This window comes from Ammospiza caudacuta, chromosome 13 (assembly GCF_027887145.1).
Source record: "Ammospiza caudacuta isolate bAmmCau1 chromosome 13, bAmmCau1.pri, whole genome shotgun sequence".
NCBI classification, from domain to species: Eukaryota; Metazoa; Chordata; class Aves; order Passeriformes; family Passerellidae; genus Ammospiza; species Ammospiza caudacuta.
Window position 1 is genome coordinate 11,584,942 of NC_080605.1, and position 12,219 is coordinate 11,597,160.

A 12,219-nucleotide genomic window follows, 5' to 3' on the forward strand; every position below is an offset into this window, starting at 1 on the left:
CAAGTACATAAACAAATGAAATTTCTCCTAAAATGTTTTGGCAGTTTATGACTTGAAATTCTTTCAGAAGTTATCTATTGTTATATCAGTGTTGTTGCATTTTTTGATTTTTTTTTCTTCCATGCTTGTAGTTTTAGTAATGAAAAAAAAATTAATGATGCTTAACTAAAACTCTCCTTACATGTGCTTAAGAGTTTCAGAAAACCTTAAGTCCATTACAAGCCTTGACATAATTAGCCTTGGTAGTTAACGTAACTTAAAGTTTACATCTTGGTAAAGTTGGTTGGAAAAAAATTCTTGATCTTATATTTTGTTTTACCTGTTGCATACTTTTGAATTTGGAGATAATTATAGCAAGTGGAGACTATAGAATCTTTAAGCCTATTAAGATTGTACCAGTATGAGATATCTTTAAGTCTAAACCAGATTTTGTATTTATGATTCTTACCTGTTCCCTCATTTTTGTGGTATCTTTCTCTCTCAAGATTCATCTGTACAAGAAAGCAACGAGCAGGAGCTGAAGGGAAGAGACCCAGCTGTTTGGCATGTGGGCTTGAAGGTGGCATGGGACATAGAGACACCTGGCTTGGCAGTGCCACTTCACCAAGGAGACATCTACTTGATGCTCGGTAATTTTCAAGGACAAAGAAGTTGAACTTTCTGTTGAAAATAAGAAAATTACATTTACGTTAAAATAAGTTACCATACCTTCCTTACAGTTAGGACTTTTTTTGTTTAGAAAATCATGAAATCTGGCTGAAGTATAGAGCCAATTCCTCCTGCTCTGCCTACTTCCATAGTATTTTTGGGAACCTTTTTCCTTAATGTTTCTTTCACTTTACAGCTGAGAAAGAAATAGTCTTTTTTCACCTTTTCTGTCTGTTGTGCAGTCAGAGTTACTAGTTCAAGTTAGTCTTCAGGCCATAACTAGAATTTCCCCAGATCTTGTAATCAGTTGTGCTCTATCTGTCCCATCCTTGTATTTCTAGATTCTTTTTGTATTATTGATGCAGTTTTTCTGAGCATCTCTCATGTTCAACAAATAAGTTCCTGTTCTTCAGCTTGGCTTATCAATTGACACCTGTATTATGTAAGATGTGAATGAATGTCTTAAAGTTTTCTGGTACCACAGTCCTTGTGGTTTCAATCATGATGCCAATCTGTGGATATTTTATTAGTCACCAGTTTTACACATGACACTTCTCTCCTTCTGCTAGTATGTCTACATTCAAACATGCTGTTTTCTGGCAGTGGGATTATACTAAGATCATAATGAACACAGCTGTCTTACTCCAAGAATGAGTCTCAATGTCTCAAGCGTAGAGGATTTAGAAAAGAAAATTAAATTGAGTTAATTTGCTTGAGCAGCTGAGCTCATGTGCTAAGGTTTATCCATTGAGAGAAATGAAGTGAGAGCTGTTGTTAAGATTTGTTGACACAAGATCTGTTGCTTTCACTTTTGGCTCCTGTTTCTTTTGGTTATCATTTTTGTTAAAATAAATTTTGTTATAAATCACTCAAAAACAATAACAAGGTTTCTGACAACATCATGTTGGCCTGTTTAGTGTCTTGGCTTGACAGACATCATTTTTGAAGACTGAGAGCACTTGCAGAACTCCCTGCTTATGTGAATGTAACTTGGAAGGCACATTCTGTGGAATGTCCCTAGAATGACTTGTCACATTCCCAGCTTTATGGGCAGAAAGTCTTTTGAACTTTACCTTTCACAGTTTATATACTAAAAACAATTCCTTTTATAATCCATCATAAAAACCATGTAGCATTCCTTGTTCTTAGTTATCTCATCAAATCTTCTGCACTGCCATCAGGGAAGTGTTGTGTAGAAGTACTGGACTAACTGTGCTCTGAAGAATGTTCAGACATGGAAAGATCAGGTGTTAAGATGTGAGATGCTTTGGCATAGTGGCCTTTATGTGCCTCCCTTTTTTGTAAGGGTATGAAGTAGAAGCCTAGAAGGAAAGAGGGGCAGTGAAAATGAAGCTTAAGTGGCAGGTAAACATTGCTAGAAAGGTTATTATAATCAGTTTTTGTGCAATAGCAGTTGGGGCATCAAGTAAACTTCTTATGTAATCTTTCCTGACTGGAAACTTTGAGCATATAGAGCAATGCTGGCCAAGAGATTCAAAAGGTATTTAATAAAAGAAGGGGACTGACTTTAGTATTTTTATTGCAAAATACTGTAGATTGTAGTTGATTGAGTTACCAGATCATAAGGGTGTTTTTTATTCCCTAGTGGAATTTATATAGTGGCTAAAGTATTTTCAGAGATCCTATATGAAGGGTAGATCAGAAAGTTAGTTTATTTAATGAGTAACATCATGAGCATGTTTAGATGGAAACAAAGGATATATTAAACATTCTTTTGAAGATGATGTGTAAATCACTTTCTTATTAGTACTTTTGAAGAGCTACAGATTTGAGCTCTGTAGGCCAGGTGTTATTTTAATCTCTTCTGCATTTCCATAGTCTTTGTGTTTCTTTTCAATTACTTCGGGAAAAAATTACTCTTCTAAATAGTCTTAGAGGGTATTCTCAAAATGGCCATTTTATTAGGTTTCTTTGTGTAGCAGAACTGCCTGTATAATTTTGACTTGGAGTGAAAGACAATATAAGGAAACATATAGAGTTCCTGTGTATTTTTTACTGTTCAGATTTTTTGCACTAACTTTTAAGAGGGGGTATCTTGAAGATGCCAACTAAAAGACAAAATATGAAAACTCTGTAAAAAAAGAAACTGGGCAGTGATAAAGAAAAGGAGGTTCATTTGTCTTGTGCTTTTGTACATGCTGCATTCCAGAACCTCGTTTCAGTAAGCAGAGTCCTCTTGCTGGCATTATGTTAAAAGCAGTGGCAGAATGGAAGACATCCAGAAAACAGAAGATGGAAGAGTCCTGCAGCTGGTGGTGGTTCCTGTACAGGCACTGATTGATAGGACTGGGAGGGTTGGTTGTGACCACCACTGACTCACCCACCCCAGCACAGAACTCAGCCACTCTGTAGGTCTGTCCTTCCAGTTGTTGGAGTGGTGTTGTGTTACTGCTTTATATGAATGTTGAAAATGCTGAAACATCACATTCAACATGTTGCTTATAATTTAAAAGTCAGGTCCTATCAATTCCTGTACCTGTAATGCCACTAGTATTTCCTGTGGTACACACAAATCTATATAAGAAACTGTGGTAACTGGATATTTCTTACAGTAATGTGCAATTACAGTAACTTGTAAATCAAGATCAATGGGTATAGCAAAGCAACAAAAAACCCAGTCTTTTTAGCATTTCTAGTGGATATTTCATAATGTTTCTGTTCCTCTCTTCATTGGCTTTATAAATGTTTTTTGTTATTCTGGGGAGAAATTAAGTAAAATGTCTTACAATTTAAATTTACATCTTCCTTCTCAGCAGCCTTCTTCAGATGAGATCATGAGTCGTAATTTAGATGTATGTTAATACTGAACATAAGGTGATCACATCCATTATTTTTTTAAGCTATTACAGTAACATAAATTAATTTTATTAAGCAAAACCAACAAAAATTGAAAATTACTTTCAGTAAGACATATTGCTAAATAATTTTTTAGGCTTTTCTTAATATGAAGAAATAAGTCTGGTGAATGGCTGCAAGTCTGCTGCCTAAAAAATTCAAATCTAAACTTCATATCACTCATGAAACGGAAACACTTTAGCTCAATTTAGAATAATATATTGGTCTGCAGAGGAAGTGCACACTGAACCTGCTGTCTCAAGTACACAGCCAAGGGATGTCTAATATGAAACGTGTTGGGTGCATGCAATAAATCCAGAACGCGTGGAGGTGAGCAAAGGGCCCCATCGGCTCTGTCCTAGAGCATGCTTAACTAGGCTTGTCATGGTCCTACTATTAAATTGGAATTTTTTCCCTAATCTTTGAGTTAGACATGACCAGATTTGCAAGCAGATTTACAATTTTCACTAATTTTCCTACCATGACTTCAAACCATACTTAACAAAAATACATTCTGGACTCTTTCAAAGGCAGATTTACTTTTCTGCAGCTGTTTCCCATAGATCAAGCTCTTAGCTTGAAGGTTAGGGTTTTAAAACAGCATGAAGATGAACTTTGAATCTTATACCACTCCCCACCCCCAGCAAATTATAGTTTGAGAAGCATCAAAAAATTATTTTCATAACCAACCAGAAGTAGGTTGCACACATTGCAGAGGTTGGCTTGTGGTTAAAGATAAGTATTTAATGGAAACACTTCCACATGTATAAAGTGACTCATTAAACTATTTCTAGATCTTTAATCTGCTTCTATTTTCACAAACTAACTTGAACCCTCTTTGCTCTCTAGCATCTTGAATGTGTTGGAGCTTTTCACCCCCTCTTTTTTTTTGATTCCACATTTAATCCAAATGGTATATGTCCTACTATTAAGACTTAGAACTCCAGAAGTGTATTTGTCATTACCAAACTTTGATCATGAAGTTTGCAAACTCTGACATATTTCTTTTAAATTTATTATTTTTCTGGTTTTTAGACTTTAATTTGTTTTTATTTGTGCACGTTTTTCTTGTTTGTTAGTGGTAGTTAAGAAAATTAATAGCAAAAGTCCATTCCATTTCACTTTTTCTTGTAGTTATTTGTGGTGATAAGAGTATCAAAGATTTTCCAGTGCTTTAAACACCACTGTACCTTTTATTTGTATCTTGAAATAGATAAGAGACTACTGTCTAAAAAGTTCATGAGGAACACTTTAGAGAAGACAGAAAAGACTATATAAATCCTGTTGGTAATTCTGGGAGCCATTTTTCCTTGGGGTTTGTTTTTTCCTGGGAAATACTTTACCTCCAATTAATAAATTTAGCACCTTTAGCCTCCACCTCTTTAAAGACTGGCTAGGAACAGGAAAATCACTGAGGAGGTTTATTGATAGGGGGGTCCCATCTAGAGAATAACACCCTGCATTCTGTACTGCAGTCTCTGTTTTGCTTTTGCAGACCTAAGGGTCAGTGCTTAGTCATGCAAAACTGAGGCTGACTCCTCAAGAGTTGTTTTTTACTGAACCCTACAAGAGCACTGTGGTGCTTCCAACATGGGTGACCAAGGAATGAAACAGCTTTGGTTTGGCTCTAGAACCAAAATAGCATTGTGGGTGTAGTGTTCTGTATCTGAATAAAAGCTTTTAATGCCAGATGGACAATGGCCAATTTACAAAGAGTGATTTTTCTTTTCAGTTAATATATATTTAGGAGAAAAAGAAAGCAAATCTTTGCCACAATCTTTTACAACCTAAAATGTATTTTTTAATGTGTTTTGAGGCAGACAATCAATGAAACTTCAACTATTTTTGTACAATTAGAGTTTCAGATTTTTTGTCAACTCTTAAATTAAGATTACAGGCTTCTTTCTGAGATTCATAAAAGATCAGAGACAGTTTGAAGCAATTCCAAGGTGCAACTCTACAATGAAAGTTATGCCAAGGGCTTGAATAAAGGTGAAAATCAAAATGTCATAAGTCTAATTCTATGTTTGCTATATACAGCCACAAAGAAGGGGCACTGAAAAAGGGGTAGTGGAAGTGGTTTGTTTTATGACACAATTCTTCTTGAAAGTCATTGTGGTATTTAAATATTGTGAAGTCCAGAGATGATAATATTCTGTGGTCCTTGCAAGACTGGGTTCTGTGCAATTTATCCTAATATGTGTTTATAGGAAATAGTTTTTTCATAAGTTATTTTGTTTTGTTTTGGTAGCATTTTGTTTTCAAGAACTTTGAGCATTTTTAGTGATTTTGGGAAAACAGATTGTAACTTCCAAGTAGTTTCTTTAGTCTCCTCAGTAGTTTAGACTAGTCTCCTCAGCTTTGGAGGAATTAATTTGTTTAGGCAAACTTTCCCTATGAGAGGTAGGAAAATGCCACTTCTAAACTGTATAGGAGAAAGCTAGTGTAAGTAGAAATATTTCTGACTCTTTTATAGTAAATAGTTACTGTGCTCTGCAAAACATTGGAGCTATGTGACTGTATTCTCTAAGCACTAAAGCAAGAAAAGTGTGAAAAATGTATTTGATTCATATTCAACCAGATTAACTTTTATTAAGTATCATTTTTCCCTGTACTTAAGGTTTTTTAATCTGTCCCTAGATGATCTCAATATGACCCATCAGCACTGTGTTCTGGCTGGTTTGTCCCCTCGGTTCAGCTCCACTCACAGGGTGGCAGATGTAAGTACCAAAACCATTTCACTGCTTGGTCCCTTGCAAAGCCAATATCCTGGTGCCAGCTATGCAGCACCCTGGTGTCTCATCAGAATTGTGCTTCGTGTCATCCTTATGACTCAAAATCTTTGCATTAACTGCTGCTGTTTATTTTTGATTGAGGTACAGTTGGTTCTGTATTGGTGGTTGGCCTTAACTCCCAGCTAGGCTTAGCAGATGTGAATTGTGAATGTGCTGCACCACACCTCATGGATTGCTGATGAAATCCAGTTGAGAAATAGAAATTTTCTGAAGTTTTTATTGTATCTTTATAGTGTTCAAGAGGAACATTGGAATACATACTTGGACAGTGTGAACTGGCACTCCAGAATTTGCAGACTGATTCTGATTCAATGGTTTTGTCTTTGAAATCACTGGAAGCTGCAGTGGTGAAGCAAGCAGAAGAAATACATAATGAGGTGAGATCATCTACACTGAAAATAACTCAGCCAGGTCTCAGCAGTGCAGTCTCATGGAATTAATGGCATTTAAGTGTGTTCAGCTGCTAACAAGGCGTTGCTTTTTATGAGTTTGCAATGTGGCTTTTATGACTTTTTTACCTGGGTACAGTAATTGGGATTATCCTGGAAGTTTTCATTTTTCCTTCTTAAGATCCCTCTGCTGGTAAAGTGAGAGAAGTTTCACAAAATACTGCACCAGAACTGACAGTGTGATGGTCAAACAGACTACTCTGGCACTTCTCTAACAGAAAGGAAGAGAGAAGGGATTAGAGGGAAAGGAGCAGGTAGATTTTTTCAGTTATTCCTCCCTGGTTTTTGTTGAACCAGGTTTTTGCATAATGTGGGACAATTGTGAATGTGGGCTCTAAAGTATGTTCTGGAGAAAATACAGTGGAAATAATTGTGAGGAACATATTTAAGCAGGTCATTTAGTGCTACAAAAGATGCAAGTGTATTAATGCACTTGGACAGGATTTCACTGAAGCTGGAAGTGCTTTCTTGCTCGGAGCTGTGCTGTATTTCTACTAAGATAAATTAGAAGCTGTACAAAGGTCATTTGCACTCAAATTAGAATTCATGTTAAATGTTTAAATTTCTGTCTGCTGAGGAATACAATATTGTGTAGTGCTACTAAAACTTTGTAGAACACATTTTGATCTGTATTGTGTTTACAGCTGGTAAAATGGAGCATAGTGTTGGCAAAAGATTCACGCCCTTGACTTTTACCAAAACAGCTCCTGGGGCAATTGAAAGGAGTCTGATGCATGCAGGGGTTTACAAAACATTAATCAGGCTCAGTCCATAAAACTACACGCATATGTGGTTTGCACAGCAAGGGCCACAGGCACAGCTGGGATAAATTTGCACGGGTCCTTTAACATCAAAGCCATGTGCTGTTTACATCAGGTGAGAGAGTAGCCCCTGGTGTTTGCAGTCACCTGAATAATTTTGCAGTGTGACATACAGGGATGTTTCCTGTTACACATATGGGATACACTGTAACAGCAATCCTTGTTTAACTTGTACTTATTGTGCACTTAGCAGACACACTGGATCTATATTTAATTTGAAAAGAGACTACCCATCCACCTATTTTACTATTATTTTATTTTTTTTCCCTTAATTTTTTATCCCAAGGTCAAATCTTCACTGCTATTAGAGTGCTATTTAAATTTCATTTATTGCTGCACAAGTAGACAAAATTTCTAGGGGTTATCTCTGTGGTAAATGCCTGATTTTTTTTTCAAACATCAATGAGCTGAAAATATAAAGGCTTGTGAAACTAATACAACTTTTCTTGTATATAAAAGCTTCCTACCTTGTTGTATAGTAAATCTTTGTCTTTTCAGGCACTAATACAGGTTTTAGGTTGAAACTTTATGAGGCAGATGGAAGAACAAGAAACTGTTGTTTCTTAAAAGAATCAAACTGATGAAAATGGGCCTTTCATTTAACTCTCTTAGTTTTTAAGCAATTTTTAATGCAAAATCAAAACAGCACTAAAATCCAAATCTCCATAGGATTAAAGAACTGCCAGTTCTCCCAGTTTCCCAATTTTGCCTCTGTATTTCTGTTATACAGCTTTCTGTGCTATTCGTAAATCTCCTTGGATTTTTTTTTCTTCCTCTGAACAAGAGATCATGAGCTTGAAATGAGACAGTATCTAGAGGTGATGATATTTTATTTTTAAATATTGTCATAACAGAAGTTCTTCAGTTTTAACTCTTATAAAGAGCCATTCTTCTTGGTTCCTTATCTTCCTGAAATGCTACGGGTTCATTCTTTTTACCCCCTTGCTGCTACCTCCAAAGCAATCATCAGAGAACATTAACTAGAACAGAACCATCACAGTACCAAGCTAAAATCTACTAGTTTAGCAGATTCACAGACTGTGCTGAAATTAACTGCTCTGCCAAATGAGGCCTGGATGAATTATCTGTGTCTGCTCCAGGGAAAAAGCCTAAGAGCAGGTCTGAAAGAATGAGGAATGGTTCTGTGCCTTCACTTTTGTACTCCTGGGCAGGAAAATTGACTTGCTGTGCTGATAAAGTGTGTTTGAACTGAGGTTCTGAAGCATAGGTGGAGACTTCATTTTTTCCCAGTTTTTTGGTGGGCAGAGAAACCTCTGAAAGAGTATCTGGGGAGTGTCCTTACTTGATGTTAGATTTCCCAGAGTTCATTTTTCAGGGCCCTGTCTTGGATGCCTTGACAGAGGTATTCCTGTTGAAAAAGTGAGATGCTAACCTGAGGAGGATTTTAGCATCTCTGGTGGGCAGCCAGGTAGAAGTTTAAATTAAACCTAGCTTTGTTGTCATGGTCTCCCTCACTAAAACAGCCTTCAAAGGAATATCTGAGTAATTGCAAGGTATGTGCTGTGTGTTAGATGTGTGAGTCACTTCACTCCCAGTGTGTACTTTGCAGTAAAGAGTAAGTAAAGATAACCTTAATTAAGGGTGCTCAGTGCAGTTTGTCTGTGCAGCTCGTGGCCTGGCAGTCTGCACAAGCTCTGCAGTGGCAGGGGGTGGGAGGGTGAGCAGATGCACTTACAGGACAATAGCCTGACAGCTCACACACAGGCACAGCCAGGTTGTTGTTTGGTCAGGAATAGTTTATCCCAAAAGAAATGGTCTTGCACTATTCTCTGAATGGGAACCTCTTCCTTCTCCTGCTTGGCTTTGCTAAACATGTACAGCTGCTGAGGACATCCCAAACAGCTACAGGGCACCTGGGGAAACCACTGGCAACTAAATTCCTGTTAAAGGAACTAAATACTCCTCAACAGACAATGTGAATGCTCATACATATAAGAATAAATCTGCAGAAAAGATCTTCACCAGCCTGTTCTTCACATTGCAAAGAAAATTTTTCTTGCTCTTACTAATGCAAAATCTGCTAATAGTTCATGTAGGTGTGAGGTACTTTCAAGGTATTTGCCATCACCAAACCAATATTCAGATGTTCTCAGTGTAGTAAAACACCAGAAGTAGTCTTCTTTATGTCATGGGATTGTGTTGAAAATATGGCAGGTTTCAAACTAGGATCTTAAATTTGAAAAGTAGGGGTTTGTTCACATCAGGGTGTGTGCTCAGCTGTGATAATCAGATCTTGATTAGCATGATTAAAACTAGAGACTGAATTGGTTGCCCTGTTGCTTGTGAGGCACAGTCACTTTTGCCTGCAGCAAATCTGTTTTTATGGCAGCAGGAGATAAATTGAGCTTGGAGAATGCATGGGGAGGCAGAGACCTGGGCTGGCTGAGTTGAAGGGATGTGGTGTCAGACACTGAGGTCATGGGTGAGAAGGGAGAGGTGCAGGCAGCCAAAGGAAGGTTGGTTGGTTTGTTTTAGCACATTACAGTGAGCTCACAGCATGGTTGGTGGCTACTGGTATGGCAGAGAGGAAATATAGATCACCCACATGTGTGGCATTGAACAACCAGTACTTTTCAATAATTGGCTGAGGAGCATTGCCTCACAAAATGTCAAATGCTACTGTTGGCCTTTTACTACCCAGTATTGACAACAGCCTAAAATTGGCCTTTAATCATTGCTTAAAGGAAAACTTGAAAATATGTTGAGAGTAGGCACATGAGGCCTGATTCTGAGCTGACTTACACAGATGTAAGTCATAAGTGAAAATCAATTAGAAGATGAAAATTATTCCTCAGACACTCAGCCTGTATATTTTTATGTGTAAATATGTTTGAGCTCTGTCATCTTCAGTCATGTAAAATACTTTCTAATGATAACTGAAGTTAGTTCACATGTATGGGAGTCTCCAATTTTAAAATCCAAGAGCTGTTAACCTGAGAGTTTTGTCGCACAAGATGAATGTTCTCTAACTTCCATTCCAGTAGGGCTAGAAATGAGCATTTTGTGTCTCTCCAGTATTTATTGTTGAGGTTTTTTGGTGGTACAGCTTCTCCTGTGCATGGAAGGAGACAGGCCAAGAGAAGTGAGTTCCTGCTACAGAGAGAAGTTATTACAGAAGAGAAATCATGTCACCCTTGCCTCACCAAGATAATTTTCTGTCTCAGAATCAACAGTTATCTGTTCAGAGGTCATAGCTCAGAGCAGACACTTGTCAAGCAGTTTAGTGGCCAGCTTGGAAGGTGGAACATTTTCTCCCCAGCCCCAATTTATTAACCCAGGTTAGAGCTGCACAGAGATGCTGTGGGATGAACGCAGAGCAGAGTTTGATAGCTGTGTGAGGTGTCAGTCCACATCATTAAACAGCCTTTGCTGCAATTAGGTACACACTGACCTCTGATGAGACCAGCTAATCCTGCAGAAAATGAACTAGCTTGTTGCTCTATTTTATGCCTTAGACCCAAAAACTACTCTTTTGTGTCAAATTATATATATTTTCTATGGGATCAAGATACATTTAAATTTTGGCCAATATGCCAGACTGCAATTAGAGTGAAATTACATAGATTATTGCAACAAATCAATATGACTAGGTAAAAATCAGATTGACTGAAATAGATGCATGATGAGTCATATTTTAAGATTGATTTTAATAAAAATTTTTTTTCATTGATTAATGGCCTTGTGATTAATTTCATGCAACCTGTTTGCCAGACAGTGCATAATAGGGGCCAAAAAACTCAAAAAGAAGTGAAGAAAGGAAAAAAACAGTTCTTAAAATTCTAACTGAAGAATGGTATGCTCAGCTTTTCCAAAACTGCATATACTGGTTTTGTTGTTTTGTTTTTTTTTTTTATACCAAACCATAACTGGATCCTGCATACCTCATTAATATTATAGAGGAAACAAAGTTTCCTTCAGCTTTTTTTTAGGAAGGATGTCATCAAACTTCTGTGCTAAAAAGTCACTGGCTAGCAGTCAAGATTTTTAAAAGACATTTTAAAATCTGTCTCTGCCAACTAATCATGTTATATTTTACTATAATATTCTTTTTATGCACTGAAAATGTAAATATTTTTTATTGTAATCTTTAATGCATGGACCAAACCTCTAGTTAATGTCAACTGGACCACTTTCAGGTTTCTGTAGCTGTTCAGTTTTCTCTTGCAGGAGAGGGAGTGTTAGGTGACAGCTTTGGGCAGTTTCTTTATTCTCTCACCTTGGTTGGTTGTCTTTATTTGCATCTTCAGAGCTGAGCAGGGATAAACAAATCTTCTTTGTGGTACAAAATAATGATTAAAGCAGCTTTGAACTCAGTGTGAAACATAACTACCACAACAAAGATAAATATGGAATTCTGAAGACCAGGACTATGGATTACTGTTAAGGAAAAGCAGCATCTTTGCTCGCTGAGCTGTCTGCTGCAGGATGGGAGGCTGTGATTCCTTGTGCCACCCTCTCGTTCCAGAGCAACTGGGCTCCATTCTAGCAGTGTTATTACTGAAAGTGTTTTTCCATCTCCTGTGACTGGAACAATTTGAAACCCACAGTGTTAACCACAATGAGCCAGAGTTGGTGCATATTTGGCTGGAATTTTTAATGTTTGTTGTACATGAACACCACGTAAAAAAC

At 37.2% G+C, this 12,219-nt stretch overlaps 1 protein-coding gene across 1 annotated transcript in view; it reads left to right on the top strand.

Annotated features, from left to right (window-relative positions):
• The window catches only part of FTO (FTO alpha-ketoglutarate dependent dioxygenase), a 222,304-nt gene that overhangs the window by 52,798 nt on the left and 157,287 nt on the right, over window positions 1–12,219 (top strand). The window contains exons 4-6 of the mRNA XM_058813498.1: window positions 486–629; window positions 6,145–6,224; window positions 6,533–6,676. Coding sequence (XP_058669481.1) covers window positions 486–629; window positions 6,145–6,224; window positions 6,533–6,676 — 368 coding nt within the window. The remainder of the gene's footprint in view (window positions 1–485; window positions 630–6,144; window positions 6,225–6,532; window positions 6,677–12,219) is intronic.